Here is a 23,968-nt window from a genome sequence, read left to right on the forward strand (position 1 = left end):
ATTTCCTGTTTGCCCAGCGTGGAGAGCACAGGTGACCACGCAGAGCTCATCAGCACAGGTAACCATGATGGAGTCCCAGGATCGCAAAAGAGCTCCAGCATAGACAGAACGGGAGGTACAGGATCTGCTCGTCATATGGGGAGACGAATCAGTGCTAGCTGAACTCTGTAGCAGCAGTAATATTTCAAAATATTAGAAAAAGTCTCAAAGGCCATGAAGGACAGAAGCCATAACAGGGACGCACAGCAGTGCCACGTGAAAATTAAGGCGCTAAGGCAAGCCTACCACAAAGCCAGAGAGGCAAACGGAAGGTCCGGGGCAGAGCTGCAAACATGCCGCTTCTATGTGGAGCTGCATGCCATGCTAGGGGGTGCAGCCATCACTACCCCAATCGTGTGCTTTGACTCCATCAATGGAGAATCATGAAACAGGGAAGCAGGTTCGGGGTACGAGGAAGATGATGATGATGATGATGAAGACAATGAAGATAGCTCACAGCAAGGAAGCGGAGAAACCGGTTTCCCCAACAGCCAGGATATATTTATCACCCTGGACCTGGAACCAGTAACCCCCGAACTCACCCAAGGTGTGCTCCCAGACCCTGAGGGCACACAAGGGACCTCTGGTGAGTGTACTTTTGTAAATATTACACATGGTTTAAAAGCAAGCGTGTTTAATGATTCATTTGCCCTGGCAATCACGGCCAGTACAGCTACTGGAAATGTCTGTTAACATGTATGGGGATGGAGCGGAAATCCTCCAAGGACATCTCCAGAAAGCTCTCCTTCATGTACTCCCAAAGCCTTTGCAAAAGGTTTCTGGGGAGGGCTGCCTTATCCCGCCCGCCATGGTAGAACACTTTACCACGCCAGGCCAGTAGCACGTAGTCTGGAATCATTGCACAACAAAGCATGGCAGCGTATGGTCCCGGTGTTTGCTGGCATGCAGACAACATCCATGCCTTATCTCTCTTTGTTATCCTCAGGAGAGTGATATCATTCACGGTCACCTGGTTGAAATGGGATGATTTTATTAAGGGGACATTCAGAGGTGCCCGTTCCTGCTCGGCTGAACAGAAATGTTCCCCGCTGTTAGCCACGCGGTGTGGGGAGGGGTGAAGTGATCATCCCAGAGAATTGGGTGTGTGTGTGTGGGGAGGGGGGTAGTTGGGTTTGTGCTGCATGTTAACCCGGAAACCGCAGCCCCTCCTTTTACACTGCAAACCCATTTTAAATGACCAATCCAACGGGTCCTTGGTATGGGAAACTACTGTTTGAAGCCATTCCCACATGTTAAGAAGGTTAAAAAAGCCAAAAGACTGTGGCTTACCATGGCTGCCTGCAAGCCGAAATCTGTTGCCTGGCACTGCGTGAGTGATCTCTCACACCAAACCGGCAGGCCCTCAATATAAGAGGAAAAATGTGACCTTGTAACGAAAGCACATGTGCTGTGTAATGTGAACAGCAAAATTTAACGTGAAAGAATGTACCCATTGTTCTCTAAAATGTGTCTTTTTTAACCACCTCTCCCTTCTCCTCCACCAGCTGCAAATGTTTCTCCTTCACAGAGGCTAGTGAAGATTAGAAGGAGAAAACGGCGGACTCGGGATGATATGTTCTCGGAGCTCCAGATGTCCTCCCACGCTGATAGAGCACAGCAGAATGCGTGGAGGCAGTCAATGTCAGAGTGCAAAAAAGTACAATATGAATGAGAGGAGGGGTGGTGGGCTGAATCGCGGGCTGAAGAGAGCAAGTGGCGGGCTGAAGAGGATCGGTGGCGTCAGCTTGCTGACAGAAGGCAAGAGTCGATGCTCTGGCTGCTGGAGCATCAAACTGATATGCTCCAGCGTATGGTTGAGCTGCAGGAAAGGCAGCAGGAGCAGAGACCGCCGCTACAGCCCCTGTGTAACCAACAGCCCTCCTCCCCAAGTTCCATAGCCTCCTCACCCAGACGCCCAAGAAAGCAGTGGGGGGCCCCCCCCCTCTGGCCACCCAGTCACTCCACCCCAGATGATTGCCCGAGCATCAGAAGGCTGGCCTTTAATAAGTTTTAAAGTTTTAAACTGCAGTGTGTCCTTTTCCTTCCCTCCTCCCCAACCCCTCCCGGGCTACCTTGGCAGTTATCCTCCTAAGTGTGTGATGAATTAATAAAGAATGCATGAATGTGAAGTAACAATGACTTTATTGCCTCTGCAAGCGGTGCTCGAAGGGGGGAGGGGAGGGTGGTTAGTTTACAGGTAAGTAGAGTGAAGGGGGGGGTGGAGGGTTCATCAAGGAGAAACAAACAGAAGTTTCACACCGTAGTCTGGCCAGTCACAAAACTCGTTTTCAAAGCTTCTCTGATGCGCACCGCGCCCTGCTGTACTCTTCTAACCGCCCTGGTGTCTGGCTGCGCGTAATCAGTGGCCAGGCGATTTGCCTCAACCTCCCACCCTGCCATAAATGTCTCCCCCTTATTCTCACAGATATTGTGGAGCGCACAGCAAGCAGCAATAACAATTGGAATATTGGCTTCGCTGAGCTCTATCCGAGTCAGTAAACTGCGCCAGCGTGCTTTTAAACATCCAAATGCACATTCCACCACCATTCGACACTTGCTCAGCCTATAGCTGAACAGGTCCTGACTACTGTCCAGGCTGCCTGTGTACGGCTTCATGAGCCATGGCATTAAGGGGTAGGCTGGGTCCCCAAGGATAACGATAGGCATTTCAACATCCCCAACGGTTATTTTCTGGTCCGGGAAGAAAGTCCCTTCCTCCAGCTTTCGAAACAGACCAGAGTTCCTGAAGACACGAACATCATGTACCTTTCCTGGCCATCCCACGTTGATGTTAGTTTAATGTCCCTTGTGATCCACCAGGGCTTGCAGCAGCATTGAAAAATACCCCTTGCGGTTTATGTACTCGGTGGCTTGGTGCTCCTGTGACAAGATAGGGATATGGGTTCCGTCTATCGCCCCACCACAGTTTGGGAATCCCACTGCAGCAAAGCCATCCACTATGACCTGCACGTTTCCCAGAGTCACTACCCTTGATATCAGCCGGTCTTTGATTGCGTTGGCTACTTGGATCACAGCAGCCCCCACAGTAAATTTACCCACTCCGAATTGATTCCCGACTGACCGGTAGCTGTCTGGAGTTGCAAGCTTCCACAGGGCTATCGCCACTGGCTTCTCAACTGTGAGGGCTGCTCTCATCTTGGTATTCTGGCGCTTCAGGGCAGGGGAAAGCAAGTCAAAGTTCCATGAAAGTGCCCTTTCGCATGTGAATGTTTCGTAGCCACTGGGAATCGTCCCACACCTGCAACACGATGTGGTCCCACCAGTCTGTGCTTGTTTCCCCAGCCCAGAATCGGCATTCCACGCCATGAACCTGCCCCAGTAACACCATGATTTGCACATTGCTGGGGCCTGTACTTTGTGAGAGGTCTATGTCCATGTCAATTTCCTCATCACTCTCGTCGCCGCGCTGCAATCGCCTCCTTGCCTGGTTTTGCTTTGGCATGTTCTGGCTCTGCATATACTCCAGGACAATGCGCGTGGTGTTCATAGTGCTAATAATTGCCGTGGTGATCTCAGCAGGCTCCATGATCCCAGTGCTATGGCATCTGGGCTGAAAAAAGGTGAGAAACTATTGTCTGACGGAGGGGAGGGAGGGGCGAGTGACGACATGGCTTACAGGGAATTAAAATCAACAAAGGTGGCTGTGCATCAGGGAGAAACACAAACAACTGTCACACAGAATGGCACCCCCAAAGATTGAACTCAAAACCCTGGGTTAGCAGGCCATTGATTTCACAGAGGGAGGGGGAAGCAAATGAATACAGAACAAATCTGGTCCATCTATTTTTTAGATCTTAAGCTGGCAGCAGATGGTGCAGCATGACTGATAGCCATCGGCATCTTCTGGGTGCTTGGCAGAAAATGCTGTATTACGACTGCTAACCATCATCGTCAAGACGGTTCAATAGGACTGCCAGCAGGACTGAGTCTCCAGGAGACAAAACATATCTGCCCAGGTGCCTCTGACTGAACTCACTGAGGAATACGACGATGATGGATATCAATTGTAATACACCATCCACTGCCAGAAGGCAAGGAGCTGCTGCTGTATAGTAATGCAGCCCCATGTCTGCCAGCACCCAGATAGCCAATGAAGGCTACCAGTCATACTGCACCGTCTACTGCCAAAAGGCAATTAGCTGCTGCTGTGTAGCAATACAGTACCACATCTGCTGGCACCCAGATGACATATGGTGACGGTGAGCTGAGCTGAGCGGGCTCCATGCTTGTCGTGGTATGCTGTCTGCACAGGTAAAAAGGCTCGAATCGATTGTTTGCCGTTGCTCTGACAGAGGGGGAGGAGCCTGACGACATGTGCCCAGAACCCCCCGCTACACTGTTTTTGCATCATCAGGCATTGGGATCTCAACCCAGAATTCCAATGGGCGGCAAAGACTGCGGGAACTATGGGATAGCTACCCACAGTGCAACGCTCTGGAAGTCGACGGTAGCCTCAGTACTGTGGATGCGGTCCGCTGACTTAATGCACTTAGAGCATTTTATGTGGGGACACACACAATTGACTGTATAAAACCGATTTCTATAAAACCGGCTTCTATAAATTCGACCTAATTTCGTACTGTAGACATACCCTTAGGGTGAGAATCTGCTATTCATATCCAATCTATTTAGTATATTATGTTTAGTTTGCATTTTGTGTTTATTTGCTAGGTAATCTGCTTTGATCTCTTATAATCACTTAAAATTGATCTTTTGTAGTTAATAAACTTGTTTTTGCTCTGTCCAAACCAGTGAGTTGGAGTAAGGTGTGTGGGAATCATAATTCGGGGCAAAAGGCTGTTGCATATTCCTCTCCAGATTAAGCTCATAAAATTCACCCCCTCCCTCACGCTGTAAAGTTCCCTCTGCAGCGCAAAATGGTATAATTTGGGGTTTATACTCCAGAGGTAGTGTGTGCTTGAGAACTGGAAAGCAACCTTCCTATGCCTGGTCTAGCCAGAGAGCCTGCTTGTAACTGCAGCTGGGTGTGTCCCTACCTGTATGTATGCTAGTGAAAGTGCAGGCTGGAGGGCTTTGTAGCTTGGGACAGCAGTACAGTGTGAGAGGGAGACCAGGCTGGTGGGTCAGAGTACTCAGTGGTACCCCAGGTCCAGGTGGCACTCAGGGGGAGCCCATTACACCTCCATCCTCACAGGGTCCAGGAGCTCAGGCTCCAGTCCAAATCTGAACATCTACACAGCGATTTTTCAGCCCTGGATCCTGAGCCCTGCGAGCCCAAGTCAGCTGACCCAAGACGGCCATGGGTTTTTTAATCCCTGTGTAGACATATCCTCAGATTCCACAGTGAGTTTGTAGGGTTGGCAGTTTGAAACAAAATCTTTACATGTAAACTGCTCGGAGTTGATCTGAAAGCCATTAATACCAAAAATATGTACCTGTGTGATACCAAAGACATTTTACAGAGTAGAACTGCATTATTAAAAGATTTTATGGGCTCAGACCACAAAGTTTTGTATGCAAACATGGTAAGAGATTTCCAGAATAGAAGACTTTCTACCTTTATCTATTTGAGAAAACATGGACCTTATTCTGCTTCCATTACATCAGCTTAAAACCACAGTAATATCAATAGTTATGTCTACAGTCACACCAGTTTAACTAAAACTGCATTTTGTCCATATTTCTTTAATTGAAATTCCCCAATGTACATCTGCATTAATTTACAGTTAAGGTAGTTATACTCAAGTTCTAGCCCTTATTTAGTAAGTTTACTGCTGTTAAAGCTAAACCTTGAGAAGTATGGAAGTGATCAGTTAAGGTAACATTCTATTATTGTTGTAGTTTATGCATTTGCTTAATATTGATGTGAAAATTCACCAGAAACATTCCCATAACCACATTAGGTCTAATTCACAAAATGTATAGTACCAGTGAATTTTCAATATACGCATCAATATACACTTTTCATGGGACATGATAGCCACAGATTAGTGACAAGTAGGTTAACAGTTTTCATACATACCTTGAGAATCAAACAATGTAATTGGAATGTATAATGTAAATGCTGACATTAATACTAAGTAAATCATTAACTATAAGAGCAACAGAATGTTGCCTTAGTTTATCATGTGCATACATTAAAATTCAGTATTTTTGTTTTTGAAATAGTTCCTAGATATTTTCTATAAAGGTTATACTATTCACTCTAGCAACCTTAGCTAAGTTGATATTTTTATAAATGAAAATTTATTTAAAACCAACACTGCCAAACAAAGCATTTATAATCCAATAGCAGGGGTTTTTTTGAAGTTACAGGAGACTGAACAAAATGCACCTGTCAAGATCAGAAACATGACTGACCATACCACCATCAGTAACTGTCATTTTATATTGGAAAGTGGGGATATTGTAAAGTCAAAGTAAATTTGTCAAGTATGCCTTAAGATGCATTATTTTACTATTTATTAAAGTTCCCAAACACAGCCATTTATCATGCAGTTTTAGAATGCATACCGAATACACTATCAATTTTTGCCATAGGTTTATCAGACAATTAATTTGCATGGTCAGCAGTGAAATATCTGAAAAAAGACCCATTAGTTATAAAAAATATTGATATATAAAATTAGAGATGGAACATGAGAAAAATTGACCTCCTTTCTAGTACTATTTTTAATATTTCAGTCAAATGCCGTTAGTGAGGACAAACCATTTTAAGTTACAGAAGTTCACAATTAAACCAGTATTGTCCCCACAATATACACATCCAGATAAGTAATCAGGTAATTATACAAAGATCTGTATAAAATATATCAAGATCAACCTATAACTAAGCTTCAACACAATCTGCATAACAAAAACAGAATCCATCAAGCATTGAATTTCATTAGTGTTTTTTCCTATCAAGACTCCACGGTTAACATAGCAACATCTCAGCTATTATACATTAGAAGCAAGAGGAAAACCAAGGACAGGGCAGGCCCATTACTCAATAAGGGAGGGAAATAACAGAAAATGTGGAAATGGCAGAGGTGCTTAATGACTTCGTTTCGGTTTTCACCAAGAAGGTTGGTGGTGTTTGGACATCTAACATAGTGAATGTCAGTGAAAATGAGGTAGGCTCAGAGGCTAAAATAGGAAAAGAACAAGTTAAAAATTACTTAGACAAGTTAGATGTCTTCAGGTCACCAGGGCCTGATGAAATGCATCCTAGAATACTCAAGTTGCTGACTGAGGCGATATCTGACCCGTTAGCGATTATCTTTGAAAAGTCACGGAAGACAGGAGAGATTCCAGATGACTGGAAAAGGGCAAATATAGTGCCAATCTATAAAAAGGGAAATAAGGATGACCTGGGGAATTACAGACCTGTCCATTTAACTTCTGTACCCGGAAAGATAATGAAGCAAATAATTAAGCAATCAATTTGCAAACATCTGAAAGATAATAAGGTGATAAGTGACAGTCAGCATGGATTTGTCAAGAACAAATAGTGTCAAACCAACCTGATAGCTTTCTTTGACAAGGTAACAAGCCTTGTGGATGGGGGGGGTGGGAGGAGAGGGGCGCGGGGGGAAAGCGGTAGACCTGGTATATCTTGATTTTAGTAAAGCTTTCGATACTGTCTCATATGACCTTCTCATAAACAAACTGGGAAAATACAACCTAGATGGAGCTACTAAGGTGGGTGCAAAACTGGTTGAAAAACCATTCCCAGAGAGTAGTTATCAGTGGTTCACGGTCATGCTGGAAAGACATAATGAGTGGGGTCCCGCAGGGATCAGTGATGGGTCTGGTTCTGTTCAATATTGTCATCAATGATTTAGATTAGCAATTCTCAAACTTCAGGTTTCAGAGTAGCAGCCGTGTTAGTCTGTATCCGCAAACAGAAGAACAGGAGTTAGTCTCTAAGGTGCCACAAGTACTCCTGTAATTCTCAAACTGTGGGTCATGACCTCAAAGTGGGTCGTGACCCCATTTTAATAGGGTTGCTATTGCTAGGACTGCTGGGGTTCGAAGCTGAAGCCGAAGCCTGAGCCCCACCGCCTGGAGCGGAAGTTGAAGCCCGAGGGATTCAGCCCTGGGTGGCAGGGCTCAGGCCCCCTTCCCAGGGCTGCAGACCTTGAGCTTCAGCTTTGTCCTCCGCATCCAGGGTGATTGGACTCGGGCGAGCGCAGGCGTCAGTCTCCCCTCCTGGGGTCGTGTAGTAATTTTTGTTGTCAAAAGGGGCTCGCGGTGCAATGAAGTTTGAGAACCCCTGATTCAGATAATGGCATACAGAGTACACAAAGTTTACAGATGATACCAAGCTGGGAGGGGTTTTGATGTGGAGAAACTGGAGAAATGGTCTGAAATAAACAGGATGAAATTCAATAAGGACAAATGCAAAGTACTCCACTTAGGGTACGTCTTCACTTACCGGAGGGTCCGGCGGCAGGCAATCGATGTTCTGGGATCGATTTATCGCGTCTGGTTAAGACGCGATAAATCGATCCCGGAAGTGCTCGCCGTCGACGCCGGTACTCCAGCTCGCCGAGAGGAGTACGCGGCATCGACGGGGGAGCCTTCCTGCCGCGTCTGGACCCGCGGAAAGTTTGGACTAAGGTACTTCGAATTCAGCTACGTTATTAACGTAGCTGAATTTGCGTACCTTAGTCCGAAGTGGGGGCTTAGTGGGGACCAGGCCTTAGGAAGGAACACTCAGTTGCACACATACAAAATGGGAAATGACTGCCTAGGAAGGAGTACTGTGGATAGGGATCTGGGGGTCATAGTGGACCACAAGCTACATATGAGTCAACAGTATAACGCTGTTGCAAAAAAGAAAAAAAGCGAACATCATTCTGAGATGTATTAGCAGAAGTGTCGTAAGCAAGACACAAAGTAATTCTTTTGCTCTACTCCGCGCTGATTAGGCCTCAACTGGAGTAGTGTGTCCAGTTCTGGGCACCACATTCCAGGAACGATGTGGACAAATTGGAGAAAGTCCAGAGAAGAGCAACAAAAAATGATTATAGGTTTAGAAAGCATGACCTATGAGGGAAGATTGGAAAAATAGGGTTTGTTTAGTCTGGAAAAGAGAAGATCGAGAAGGGACATAACAGTTTTCAAGTACATAAAAGGTTGTTACAAGGAGGGAGAGAAATAGTTAATTTCTGAGGACAGGACAAGAAGCAATGGGCTTAAATTGCGGCAGGGGAAGTTTAGGTTGGACATTAGGAAAAACTTCCTGTCAGGGTGGTTAAATACTGGGATAAATTGCCTAGGGAGGTTGTGGAATCTCCATCATTGGAGATTTTTAAGAGCAGGTTAGACAAACACCTGTCAGGGATGGTCTAGATAATACTTAGTCCTGCCATGAGAGCAGGGGACTGGACTAGATGACCTCTCGAGGTCCCTTCCAGTCCTATGATTCTTTGATTTAAAAAAAGTTTAGACAGTTAACGGCAATCTCAGAGTCATCTGTAATTCTACCAGTTGAGTTAGATCTACAGCAAAGTAATTTCACAAATCACAACATGACAGGAACTAGCGTATCAGCATGCACATTTTGCTTCATGGAAGACTGTCAATCCTAAATACTGTATTATTTCACACCTTAAATTTAGTTCAGCTTCAGAGAAAGATAGTCCAATTAATATTTCTGTATTTTTTTTTCTTTTAAATGAAAATTTGTCAAACTTTGACAGACGTAAAATACCTTGCCCGTATAGTGGAATTATTTTAACACTAGAGAGATTAACATCTACTTATTCTTTGTAGAAAAAAACAAAAATGAAGGTATTGTACTTGATTTTGCTTATTTAATGATTTTTGTCCAAAGCACATGGCATAGTTTTAGGGCATCACCTACACTACAGAAACTGAGTTGGGGACCTTATTACAACATGGTTGTCTCCTGACTAGAATACAGAAGGATAAATTTTGTAGCATTGACTGTGTTGCAATTAAGTTGCACAACGAGGCTAAAGCTTTAGACATGTCCTCAGGTTCCCAAAGTGATTTCTGTAAGGCAAATGTGCCCTTCCACAGCACAGTAGTGTCTGAACAAAAACCATATTCAGTTTCCATGGATTCACATGCATAATCAGTGAATTAGAAGCAGCATGTGCATCTAGATCTTAACATACAAGTTTATCCTGATGCATTACCATGAGTCAGTTGTTCTCTGGATGTCAAACACAGTAGTAGCAGAAGACAAAAACTCCAAACTAAATCTGTATATGTCTATTAGATTTAATTTACAAGGACTGAAAAAAGGGAGAGCTGCACCTTTGACAGCTTCCCTTTAACCATCTCAATGAGAACTGCCAGAAAATAGTTAAACATAAATGAGTTTTGTCACTTTTGCTTCTCACTACATTCACTTTCATGGACAACTGAATGTTGATGAGATACCCAATACAAGAGTACTACTTTCACATCACCCTCCAATAGCATTGGTGCCCAAACTTTTCCTCTCGAAACCCCTCCCCCCCCCCATCAGTAATGGAATGTGTCCGAGGTCCCTTGGGCCAAAAGCCAAGCTGTGGCTGGGAACAGAGCTGCAGCTGTGGCCAGGAACAGCGCCGGAGTGGAGCTGGGAGCAGAGCAGGGCTGGGTGGTGTTCCCTCCCCACCCCACGTGGGGATTGGCCTGGGCCCTGCAGCACCCCCCTTGATGTTCCTGCACAGCCCCTTAAGGGGCACGGCCCACCGTTCTGGGGACCACTGCTCTATGGTGTTGAAAGAGTGGTGGAGCTAAACCATTTCTTGACTCTCAAAGCCTAGGATGCCACCTTCTCCATGCAAGAGATGTAAAACTTAGTTTAAGTTATTCTAAAGACTTGATTATAGGGGAAAGTTATGCTAGTATAAACTAGGATGTTAATTTAAACAAATGTACCAGCATTAACCCCACCCCACCTCATGCAGACACTTATTCCAGTATGACTGCCTTTTTTGATTCACTATGTTGCTTGGAAAAAAGTTGCTCTTTCATCAGAATAAGAGTAACCGCAATGGGTGTCATACTGGTAAAACATGCCAGTGTAGTCATGGCCTAAGAAATGTTTGTCAGACATACTACACTGGACCAGTACACACCATAAAGACTTCATAAAAGACCGAGAAGGCAAAGAATAGAAAAAAGCTTAACTAAAAAGATCTAATAGCTCTCGCCTCCCTGTAGGTACTTGTTATGTTACAATAATAAAAACAGAGTCCTCAGTAAATGATGTTTTATGTGGCAGAGAAGAGATGGTTAGGTAGATCAATCACAGCTCAAGAAAGGTGGTTTCAATTAGACAATGAGGGCCTTAACTCTCCTCATCTTTGTCATGAAGGATAAAGAAATCCTAAGGACTTGCCAAAATGAGAAAGTTTTTGCAAATGTTTTTGTGCACAAACTGTTGTGTAACAACATACTACAATAACTGCATCCACAAAACCAGCTGTCACCTGCTTCCCCCTCAGTGAGCGTGTACACAAAGCACTGACTTTTTTTCCTAAAATAAGTAATCAGTATTCTGGATGAGTATCCTATGGTGCTTTGTCCCGATGCTGGCCTCTATGCACTCTGGGATGTTTCTTGGGATATAGTGTAGAATACATGTTAGAAGCCATTGGAATTCTGGGATTTGGGATCATACTTGCGAGTTTCCATGATTCTTCCCCGGATATCCCATCATTTAACTGCCTTTTACAACCTGGCATCATTTTCAAAACCTCTGTTAACCAGCATGGCGGGATCACTTCTGCATGCCATGATCCTGACATTTACTAATACAGAGGCTGCTGCACATGTATTTGAGATCATGCTTCCAAGTGATGGCTGCTTTGGAGGCTAGCTGTCACACTACCAAGCTGATCTGGCTAAAGGAGGAGGAGGAGGTCAAGCAGCTACTTGTGGATGATCTTTTCTTGGAGCAACTTCACTTACTGCAGAGCAGTTTCTGGACTTGTGAAATGAGCAGTAACTGGTAGGAAAGGAAAGTGATGGAATCCTGGGGATGACTAGCAGAATTTCAGATGACAAAGGCCACTTTCCTAGAGATCTGCAGGGAGCTCACCACAAATGTACAGCATCAGAACACCAACATGAATCCTCCTCTAAACAAGGAGAAATATGTGGGCATTCCCATCTGGAAGCTCAACACCCTGACAGCTTTCAGTCAGTGACTAACCAATTTGGTTTCTTAGGTTGACTGTTGGAGCTGTCATATAGGTGTCATACCAAAAAGAAGGTGCTGATTGGGTGGGCCAACAATGCTCAGGATGTTATTGATGGATTTGCATGCTTGGGATTCCCAAATTGTGCTGGGGACATTGACAGGACCCATTTTTGCCCCCCGCATCAGGCCTCAAGATTTATAAATAAAAAGGGTTATTTCTCCGTGTATTACTCCAAGGCCTGTTTGATCATTCAACAATATTAATGTGGGGTGCTCTGGAAAGGTCCATGATGTGAGGATCTTTTGAAATTCCCATCTGTTTTCCCTAATGAAAAATTGAACTTCTGCTAACAAGATCACTATGGACATTAATGGTGTTGTGATTCCCCGTCATTCTGGGAAACCCAGCTTACTCTCTGCTTCTGTGGCTTGCCAAGTCTTTTACTGAACACGGACAGGAGAAAGGACTTGTTCTTCTATACCTTGAGAAGCTTCAAGATGACAGCGGAGCGTGCATTTGGAGGGCTGAAAGGGAAGTGGGGATGTCTAATAAGACTCGAGGCTGCTGAGCAATATCTGCCCTGTGTTACAACTGCTTGCTGTATTTTGCACATCTGTGAGAATAATGGACAGAGTCCCACTGATATGTGGGAGGTAGAAGTGAATAGACTTTCAGTGGGTTATGAGCAGTGAGATAGCATTCCTCTGCAAACTGCAGCAAATCACCAGAGGCCACATTGTCAGGGATGCTGTGTGCTCCCTACTTTGAACTAAGGGCTGAAAATGCTGAAATGATATTTTATTTTGCTTTCTTGTTTTGTTTCATTGCATTGTGTGTTAGTTGTAGTGTTTTGTGGCTCAACTGTTTTATAAAGGCTTTGCACAACAGTCTATTGAAAAATCATTTGTTGTATTTAAGGGACGTGTAATTATTTTTCAGAAAAGCTCAAAGTTTACATTAAAAACTTTAATAAATATCAAATAGTGCAAACAATAAAGCCTTAACTGAACAAGTCTGTGCAATCTTTAACCATACTCACAAACCACAAAAATTAAACAATGTAAATTTCAGAATAAAAAAAACATGTGAAACATCCTTAAAAGTACTGAGTGCACACATTTGCAGTTGCACTGTTCACAAACACGATAAGGTGCGGGATTTCTGCCTGTTGTCTTTCCCCGAGGTTTAGAATGACAAGGGAAGATGCCATTATTTGTGGTTGTCCACATGAAGGTGGAGTCCCAGATTTAGCTGTTTTCTCTGTCTGGGGGTGTGGAGTGGGGAGAGAAGTGCCTGTGACTGGAATTTTGGAAAGCATACCGCTGCTCCCAAGTAAGCTCTGTTGCCATGGATTGCAAAACATGGCTGAGATGTGATTATAGCTGTAGGAGCTAATATTGCATTAACATGTTCTCCAGCAAAGCTGTCTGCTTCTGCAGGTTCCTGTCTTTTTCTATGGCTTCCCCTTTCAGCTCTTTCTCCTTCTCCACAATGAGAACTTCCCTCCAGTCCTATGTCTTCTTGCTCCTCTCATGTGTAGGAGACAAAAGGTCAAACATTTCATCCTTGTCTTCCTTTTCTTGACACAGATTTGCCAGGCTCTTTGTAGTAGACAACATTCCTATCCTTTCGGGGTTTTGGGGCTTCAGTTGCAGAAGCTGGGCAACTGAGAAATAGAACGAGTAGATACTGTACAAATTCCAGTTTCCATGCCAACAATGAAAAAAAATTTCCTCAGTTTTGGAAGGCCATTCCTATAGCTTCTTCCCATACTGGGATGGGCTTGAAAATGGCAAGACGTTTTCCATGTTACTTCCCTTTTGCATAGAGGTCCTGTTCTTATTATAGGTTGCTGGTGTGGTGAGTGGCAGGGTGGGCAGAAAGGGTAAAGGGCTTGTCATTGGGGTGGGCGATGGGGTGCTTGCTTTGGAGGATATTAACCTGATACAAGTCACCGTGCAATGTTTATGACAGAACAGAATGGCTTCTTTGCCTTAAATTCTGTTTTGTGTCACCTACAGACATTTACAAAGTGCACTGAAAAATAAATAGAGTTCAGCAATAATTGTTGAGAATAGAAGGGGTTAGCAATGCTGGCAGTCTGATTACACCTAGCCGAATGCCTTATAATTTCTATGCCTTTTAGATCCCTCACTTTGGGAAGTATACCTCACAAAATTCTACGTAGAGCTGAAAATTCAGGCCACTGTTCAAAGTACTTTTTATATTACCTTATTTTTATTACATCTGGTTCTGTAATTTATGTCTCTTTATTTAAACCCATCACAGTGCCAACAGCTTGAATGGGATGGGAGGTGGATGAGGCCACAGCAGTCAACTGAGAGGAAGTGGGGAAAAGGATGAGAAATGGGGTTTGGGAGTGGGTGCCAGCCCTGCTGGGGCTCATGGACTATTAAAATATAAGGGTCAACAATCAACTATTGAGTCAGACTCCCCTCCCCAAATTGTGAGGAAATATATCACCTCTTCATGACACTATGAGGATGTGTGAGGCATGGCTGCTGTAGCAGTGCTAAAATAATGAGAAAGGTATGTGGCTCCAGGAGTGTATAATCACAAATGGGGTGATCCTAGTTGCAACATTTAAATAGGGATATAACATTTCATCCATATGACTCCAGAGCATTATAGAGCACACAGGCAAAGAGAGAAGTAGACTCTGGTGTGATGCCATGCAGTGTGGGATAGTAGTTGGACTGCCAATTTAGTTCAAAATACAGATGCATTCACATGAACTTAACACACTAACTCGTTACAAAATTAACTAAATCCATTTTCAAAGTAGGTTATCCAATTTTCAGTTATTGGCTGGTTAATTTGAAAGAAGAATTGCATCATGTGGACCCAGGATATTTTAATTTGAAAAACAAACGTTAGTGCAAAAAAGCCTCTTGGTGTAGATAAACCTTAAGTATACGCATGCAAAGTAAAGCGCCAAGGCTACTGTAATTAAGTTTTAGTTGTATTTAATACCTATTTTCTCCTCCAAACTTTTAAATCTTTCTTAGCTGAATAACTGGACTGCTGTCGATATAAAAGTAAATTACATAAAAATTAAATTGAAATGAGGTTCACTTTTAAAGTGAAAGCCTCTCTCCCCAATCCCCAACACACATACGTAGCAATATCGGTATTTTAGATTGCTACACTACGCTATCCACCTCTCAAACACCAATCAAAAGGATGGCAACCCCTCTCAAAGCCCCCCTTTTTGCAATTGAAAAACAGTGCCTAGTAAAGATTGCCCTAGTACACCTTCAGTAAGATATTCCCTTCTATTTTACTTCCACATCTGGATGAATAGCTTCTTTTAAAAAATATGTTGGAGCTGCAATTTCCAAACTTTATTAGTTCACGTACCATCTTCTTTGAAAAATAATGTTCAAAGTACCATATGTAAACTTGTCCTTTTTGTGCACATTTATTTTAGGCCTTAATAGGCTTAACAGAAGTATTCCCAGACTCTATCGTAACATAATCGCTTAAGGTAGGTTAAAATGGTCAATTGTAACCTTTTTAAACATCTCAGGTTTTTAGACAATGCATCAAAAGAAATATGAAGCAGCCATTATTTGTCTTTTGTCTTACTCAAATGACAAGAAACAATTAAATGTGTCATAAATGACATCTTGATATATTTTGATATGTGGCTGAACTACATTCAATGGCTTGACTTTTTTAACTTGTCTAATTTAAGTTCAGAGTTCCTGCTAATTCTCATCTGGATTATTGTTGAACAAGCCAAAATTCACACTAGAAAATGTAAGTTAAGAGAAATACAAAATGTTTGTATAGCTCTCAAAGAAAACAAAATAAAGTGCCATTAATGAAACAGGTGTGTGCATAAAAGGACAGAGGGTTCAGACAGGAAAGGGTAGAGAGGTAGGGAAGTCTTGGCTGGCAATGGGGTCCTTTATCTGGTCAAAAGGTAGCTTCAGCTCCAGGAGGCCTCTTGGTCCTCAGCAGCTCCGACTCTCACCCAGGCAAGGCCCCTTAATGCCTAAAATGCTGGGCAAACAGCACAGTGGCTCCCCCTGCTAGGAGGCTCAAATTGCAGCCAGCCAGCTACTCTGCTGCTGAAGAACCGACTCTTTAGTCCACAGGCTTTTATCCACCGCACTCAACCACCTCTCAACTTCCCTGCAGAAACAGAAAGGAATTGGTCTGCATCCCAGTCCTGCAGGGCAAGGTCTGAAAAGGGAACTCCCTGCATTGCAGCAGCTTCCTGTGTGGATGCCTTTTGACCTTGGCAGTCACAGGTAGTCCCAGTTTTGCAGCCACTCTAACCAGCCTTGTATGCTTGTGTTTTTTCAGGTGAGACGAGCACTTGCGACATGATAGGTAACTTCACAAATCTGCCTCAGGAGCTCAAGCTTTGTGGGTTGGCACAAGGCTGAAGACTTTGCCTAGCAGAAATCCAGCCTGCTGTGGGCCAGATGAGAATACAGCACCCATCTGCACAGCCACTGCGCACAACATATCGCTAAAAAAACTACTATGCCAGCATGGATGGCAAGTGTTATTCCCCATTATGACTTAAAGCAGCTAGAAGAAGCAAAATGCACTCTCAGGAGTTTTCTTGTGCACTGCAGTGTACATGACAACTTTCAGTTTCAAACACATTTTTTAAAACTGTTTATCGTACCAATTTCAACAAGCTCACATACCACCAACACTACATGTACCAACGTTTGCAAAACCCTATTCTAAAGCAATTTCTTTACAGCCTCCTAGGCAGTTTTATTCCCATGGCACACTACATTTACATCTGTAACTCCAGGGTGAAACAATCATTTTATGAACGTATTTGAGATTAAAAAATTGTATCTAAATCCAAAGATGTAATTGTTTCCTAGCCCCCTTGTCACTGAAGTCAAATTTAGACACTGACATATCAGTGATACTTTACATTATCTCACCAAGTTAAGAATTCACCATCCACAAGCGGACAAATACTCTTGGTAGACATCCAAAACTCAGGTGTAAAGTGCTGAGCCTTTTCTGCCATTATTTTAATCATAGTTCTTTTAATCATAGTGATTATTTTAGTTGCCTTCCACTGCCATTCTAACAAACCTTACACAGTATCTCTAAAGGTGTTTACAGCTACTGACAGTCTCATCCATAAGTTAAAATTAAAGCAGTAATATTACAGAAAGGTTATAGTTAGCGAATCAGAAAAAACTATTTTTTGTAAAAGGAGACAAACTGGGAATATAGGGAAGAAACATGTAAATATGTTGTAGCAGCAGCAGGAAGAAAAGGATAACTTATTTGAGTTGACCTAGTTTAACCTTAATCACCTCAAAACAGAAATAAATGAAATGAAAAGTGATGTCAGTTCCTGGTTACAACAACTTTCTATACTTAAGACATCTGCACTTGGAAGCATTCCATGTAATAATTTAGAAGCCCTATTTCAGAGATTAAAATCACTCATATACTACATACAAGAGAATCATCTCTACTAATATAGTAGAAATTCACTCACATAAGAAGTAGTGCTGTCAATTAAACAGTTTAACTCAAAAGATTAACTCCAAAAAATTGTGATTAAAAAAATTAATCACACTTTTATTCGCACTGTTAAACAATAGAATACCAACTATTTTTTGATGTTTTTCTACATTTTCAAATCTATTGATTTCAATTACAACACAGAATACAAAGTGTACAGTGCTCACTTTATATTATTTTTATTACTAATATTTGTACTGTAAAAATGGTAAACAAAAGAAATCGTATTTTTCAATTCATCTCACAAGTACTGTCGTGCAATCTTTATCATGCAAGTCAAGTATCAGGGGGTAGCCGTGTTAGTCTGTATCTACAAAAACAACAAGGAGTCTGGTGGCACCTTAAAGACTAACAGATTTATTTGGGCATAAGCTTTCGTGAGTAAAAACCTCACTTCTTCGGATGCATAGAGTGAAAGCTACAGATGCAGGCATTATATACTGACACATGGAGAGCAGGGAGTTACTTCACAAGTGGAGAACCAGTGTTGACAGGGCCAATTCAATCAGGGTGGATGTAGTCCACTCCCAATAATAGATGAGGAGGTGTCAATTCCAGGAGAGGAAAAGCTGCTTCTGTAGTGAGCCAGCCACTCCCAATCCCTATTCAAGCCCAGATTAATGGTGTTGAATTTGCAAATGAATTTTAGTTCTGCTGTTTCTCTTTGAAGTCTGTTTCTGAAGTTTTTTTGTTCAATGACAGTGACTTTTAAATCTGTAATAGAATGACCAGGGAGATTGAAGTGTTCACTTACTGGCTTCTGTATGTTACCATTCCTGGTAACAGTCCCTCCGCAAAAGAATAAATGGACACAAATCGGACATCAGGAATGGTAACATACACAAGCCAGTAAGTGAACACTTCAATCTCCCTGGTCATTCTATTACAGATTTAAAAGTCACTGTCATTGAACAAAAAAACTTCAGAAACAGACTTCAAAGAGAAACAGCAGAACTAAAATTCATTTGAGTGCAAGTAAGAATGGCAAAGAAATAATCTTTTTGGAGCTAATTCCAATCGCAAGCCTGTAAAAATTAAAAAAAACCTGAATAACTTCATGGTTTATGATGAATCCATGTTTGCAGAAAGTTGGATGGATACTTGGCACCCTGACCTGGAGCTCAAATGAGGCCATTCAAGAATAGGTAGTTTTAAATACTGGGTAAAGCTTCCATCAGGTGCTTGGATGAGCTCCTCAGGCAAGTAGAGGCTCATATTAAGTACTAGATTCTTATATGCAAATCTTGTGAGATGTGGAGGCTGGTCAACACATGCAAATACTTATTTCATGAGATGTTCTCTGAAGATCGTTGAACATATTAAATGAACCATCTATAAAGCTGTGGAGTATTGTTTTTTGGCGCATATTTCAATCCCAATAGCACACTACAGCTTCTTTTGGATACTATAAAGTGATGAGTAGATTGGGACTCCCGTCAGAGTTTCTGGTTCTATAGTCCTTGCTCTCAGGAACTGGGCAACTTAATCTTTCATATAGACTCTGTTCTGTCAGTTTTGGAGCTGGACAAGTCTATTTCTGGGGAGACTTTTTCAGACTATCCTACTGCATGACTTTTTGCACACCTATCAGTCACTGACGATTATTTTATAAAAATACTGAAGCTATCCTACAAGGAAGCTTTCATGAATGGTTTGGAGAAGAAAAAGTCATGTAATATTTTAGCAAAGAGAGAGGATTTAGGAAAACATATCCACTTTTTGTTAATTCGGGATCAACATCCTTAGCTGTAGCTGGTGTCTATTCTTTGTAGGAACTGAAGCCATAAAAGTGAAAACTGTTCACTGTACTGTAGGATGTAGCCAAGGGATATTGTGCTGAGCACCCACCACTCTGTGGTTACTTGAGATCAAGCTGACCAGAAGGGACAAACTGTTTGAGAAATAAAGTGGGGAGGGGGAGGGGGAGAGATCATGAAATTCGACTGGGGCACAGTTCTCGTACGCACCTTCAAAATGCCTGTCTCGAACCTCCCTGATGTCTCACGGGACCACATTGGGCTGGCAAATGAGAGGAAGAGGGACGACTATGTTTAAACCCTTTGTCTCTCTCCTTTCTCTTAACAGCATACTGTCGAGGAAGCCCCCATGACCTGGATGGTGAAGGCAGCGGGAACTGCTTCCTCGCAGCTTGCGGCGTGTAAAGGCCAAGCGAACTCAGGATAACCTGAGAATCCTTCAGGCCATGCAGCCTTGCATCTGTCTGCTCCGAAAAGAGCACATTCCCTTCAAAGGGAAGGTCCTAGGTGCACAACTGCATTTTCTGGGAGACCCCCGAGGCTTGCAGCCACAAACTGCACCTCATTACCAAGGCAATGACTCTGGTTGCTGAGTCAGCCACATCCCATGCCATCTGGAGAGAGCCCCTCACCACCGCTTGCCGTCCTCCAGGATGGCTGCAAATTCCTGCAGCAGGGAGTTTAATTTATTGAGGGAATCCCATAACTTAAAATTGTATCTCCCCCACAGGGCCTGGTGGTTAGACACCCTGAACTGGAGACTGGAGGTCGGATAAACTTTCCTGCCAAAAAGGCCAAGTCTCTTTGTGTCTTTCTTTTTAGATGTGGCGCTCGCCTGACCCTGCCTATCCCTTTTGTTGGCTGGCGATACTAGCAGCGATTCTGGAGGCAGGTGGGTATGCTGATATTCAAACTCTATGGCAGGGACACAGTACTACTTTTCCACCCATTTGGATGTTGGCAGAACAGATGAAGGGGTTTGCCAGAGTGACTTAGCAATTCTTAATACTCCGTCATGCACTGGTAATGAGACCCTCGCCAGAGCTGCTGCCGTTAACACGTCCAACAGGGTGTCTGATGGCTCTGCCAACTCCTCCGCCTCTTAGCTCAGGTTGGAGGCCACCCTAAGTAAAGCTTGGTGTGCTCTACAGCAAAAGTTCTCAACAGGGGGTCTACGAACCCTTTCAGGGGGGTCCGCAAGGCCCCACAGCTAAAACCCAGAGCCTGAGCCCCAGCACTTCCCGCAGGGCTGAAGCCAGAAGCCGCGGGGTTGAAGCCCTGATCCCCGGTGCCCCCCACAGGGCTGAAGTCAGGAGCAGCAGGGCTGAATTCTGAAGCCCTCGTGCTCCCCCCGGGGCAGAAGCCCATAGACAATGAGCAGAGTTGGGGGAACATGGGGGTGTTGCCCCTCTCTCCCGAAACTACAGTGCAAGAGCAGGGCAGTCATGGGGCAGCTCCACCACCCCCTTCTCTCCCCGCCCTCTGGCCAGGTCGGAGGTGGGAAGCCAGAGCCGGGCAGTGTGGGACAGCTGCTGCTCTGGCTGGTGCCATGAAGCAGGCAGCCGTGGCGTTTCCTCATCGTCGTCTGCTGCTGCTGGGACTTGAAGCTGCTCCTCAGCTCCCAGTCCCCTTTGTTCACACAGCTGGTGAGAGCCACCTGGGCGGGGGACCTGGCCCCATGGCTGGCAGAGCCCTCAGGGAACAGGGACCGCAGGGGAGCCCTCCCAGCACACAGCCCCTAGCTATCCCCCTTCCTGCACCCTGAGCTGTTTTCAAACTTTTTGAGCTGTGCCCCTCACCTTTGAGTTATAATTTTTGGTTGTGCCCTCCTCCCCAACCCAAACAGGCTGGGTGACCTGTTGAAGTGAGTCAGGGGGTGGAGATGGTGCTCCCTTCCTGGACCCCACTATGCGGAGCTGCCTCAAGCCCTGATGGCCCCTGCCCACCCAAAACAGAAGTTAAACTACACCTATGCCCAAGCAGCTGCCCCCTCCCAGCCCCAAGTTCCCCCCTTCTTCCCCCGCTGGGCCTTGAAGGTTTTATAGCATGTTATGGGGGGCCTCAAAGAAAAAAGGTTGAGAATCCCTGCTCTAAAGTCATCTGGAGGGGACAAGTGAGAGGGCCCCGCTACCGCCTCTTCTAGTGACAAAGACGATGATGGCACCACCAGTGGAGGGGCTGGGGCACTCTCCCGCACTGGGGAAGATTCCTTTGGTGTCGGTAACTGCTCCTCTGCCCCTGTGTCAGAGTCCGTGCCTTGTGCTGAACTCTGTACTGGTGGTGTGGGGGTAACTTCTCCAAAGTCACCAGAGAGGAGTGATACGAATATGGCACCAGTATCATTAGAAGGTCCCATGGATTCCAATAGGGCCATTGAGCCACGCAGCCACTGCCAGCGTAGTGCTGGCATCCAGAACCCAAGGGGACTGCTGTTTATGCGGCGAAAGGCTAAACTGTCGGTCCAACTCAGACAAGTCTCCCCTCAGTGACCACGGAGGGCTCTGGAGGCTTGTGTCTACAGCTGACGTCAGGGACGGAAGACCAATGCCTAACAGGTAGTAACCGATGACTCTCCGAAGAGCGGTGCCGGGTTGACGGGGTCTGGTGATGTGAAGGTGAGGAGCAGTCCCATACAGGTGGCAACCGGCACGCCGAAGATCATTTGGGGAAAGGAAACTTGCACCAAGGCGTTGTGGGAGGAGGATTGGTACTGGGAATGTGGAGATCAGTGCCTCGAGGCTGGCGATCCGCACCGCAGACGGTGGGGACTGCAAACCTGGAGCTGACGACCTAGATTGCATGGCCAGGGACCATAGTTGCGGAGCTGGGGATTGAGATCGTGGAGTCAGGGAACAGTGCCTCTGCTCCAGAGACCAGCAATGCTCCACTGCCCTTTGAGGTGGCCCACAGCTAGCCTGCCCTTGGATTGGGGAGCCTTAGCGGTATCTGCCGGCAGACGCAGAGTAGGCAGTGCCGGAAGGGCAAAAATGTCTCTAGCTGCCTGGAAGGCCTCAGGTGTCGAAGGCACTAACAAGCACCGAGGTCCCCTGATCCCACGAGTCAGAGGTGGGCTGAGTGGTCCAGTCAGAGAGGTACCTCCTTGCAGCTCTGGGGTGGGCGGCCTGATACCTTTCCCCTCTGTGCTCGGTGCCAGGGAGCAGCTGCGCTGTTTCTTCTGGCTCTTCTTCCTCACCTCTTCCATTATCTATGGGGGCACGTGAAGGCCCTGCCCGGGGTCAGTTGCTCTTTCGAATTTACAACTTGTCATCCCATCAGCTCACAAACTTCCCCTATCATCACTATACTGAAGACTTTAATGCTCCATTTTGTATGGATAGAAAAACAGTAATACCGAGACATTGGGGGGGGAGGAGAGAAAGAGCTCAAAGAAGAGGGTACAGTGGAGTCGCATCATAGGCGCATTTAACTTACACGATTTTAACTATACGCGTTCGGCAAAACATCAACAATAATTTAAATATTGTACCTGTAGTGCGGGCAATTCCACCTGCCACTCCACTCAGCGTTTGACTATATGCGATTTTCACCTTACGCGCTGAATTCAGAACCTAACCCCCGCATAAGATGCGACTCCACTGTACTGTTGTAGTTGAGTCTGGATCAGGGTCGGCTCCAGGCACCAGCCCTCCAAGCATGTGCTTGGGGCGGCACCTGGAGGGGGGCGGCGCTCACCCCGGGAGAGCGGGGCCCCGGCCGGGCTCAGCGCCCTCCCCTGCTGCGCTCCCCGCCGGCCCTGGTCTGGATACAATAAGGTTCTGAATGACAGATCTGGATACAATAAGGTTCTGGCTTTTAGGATGGCTAGAAAAGGTTGGAGCTGCCAAGTAAGAAGAAGTGAAGCATCTGATTATGGCATTGATGTGTAGGGCAAGGGAGTGGGAGTCAAAAATAATCCCCCAGGATTGCGGGCCTGTAACTGGAAGGATGATGGCATTGACAGTGAGAGAAGAAGGGAAATGGAGCAGGTCTGGGAAGAAAAATTATGTTTTAGCCATATTAGAACTTAAACAGTTTATTGTGAATTAAGTTGGCTTGCACATAAATTGCTTCATGTTGTTCTCCTTCCCTGAACCTCTGTCCACTTGTCTGTCCTTACAGCAATAACCATACTTTCCTCGAATGTTTAGAAAATGCCTAATAAGTCTTGGACAATATCATAAGTTAAATTTGTATTTTATTGTTTTGGATAGTCCCATTACTTTACTGAACAGAGATTTTTTTTAATGGAATAATTATAATAGTTAAAACTAAGTTCCCTTTGAAAATTATTAGAGGTTCACATACCTGATGATCTTGAATCTTCCTGCCCACTACTCTAAATGTATTGTTTCCTGTGTGATGATATATATGAACTCTACTGAATCCAGTCGATCCACCAGCTGGTACCCATTTCTTATTGGTATCATCGTAGACCATAACTGCAGCTCGTGCTTGGCAGATACTCTGTTCACTATTAAGACAAGAAAATAGATATTTAAT

At 44.6% G+C, this 23,968-nt stretch overlaps 1 protein-coding gene across 11 annotated transcripts in view; it reads right to left on the minus strand.

The window, feature by feature from the left end:
- ENAH (ENAH actin regulator) overlaps window positions 1-23,968 on the minus strand; it is a 171,905-nt gene that overhangs the window by 84,182 nt on the left and 63,755 nt on the right. For all 11 annotated transcript variants that reach the window (XM_054021362.1, XM_054021360.1, XM_054021368.1 and 8 more), the window contains exon 2: window positions 23,774-23,939. In XM_054021362.1, coding sequence (XP_053877337.1) covers window positions 23,774-23,939 — 166 coding nt within the window. The remainder of the gene's footprint in view (window positions 1-23,773; window positions 23,940-23,968) is intronic.

Source organism: Malaclemys terrapin, chromosome 3 (assembly GCF_027887155.1).
Source record: "Malaclemys terrapin pileata isolate rMalTer1 chromosome 3, rMalTer1.hap1, whole genome shotgun sequence".
Lineage (NCBI taxonomy): Eukaryota > Metazoa > Chordata > Testudines > Emydidae > Malaclemys > Malaclemys terrapin.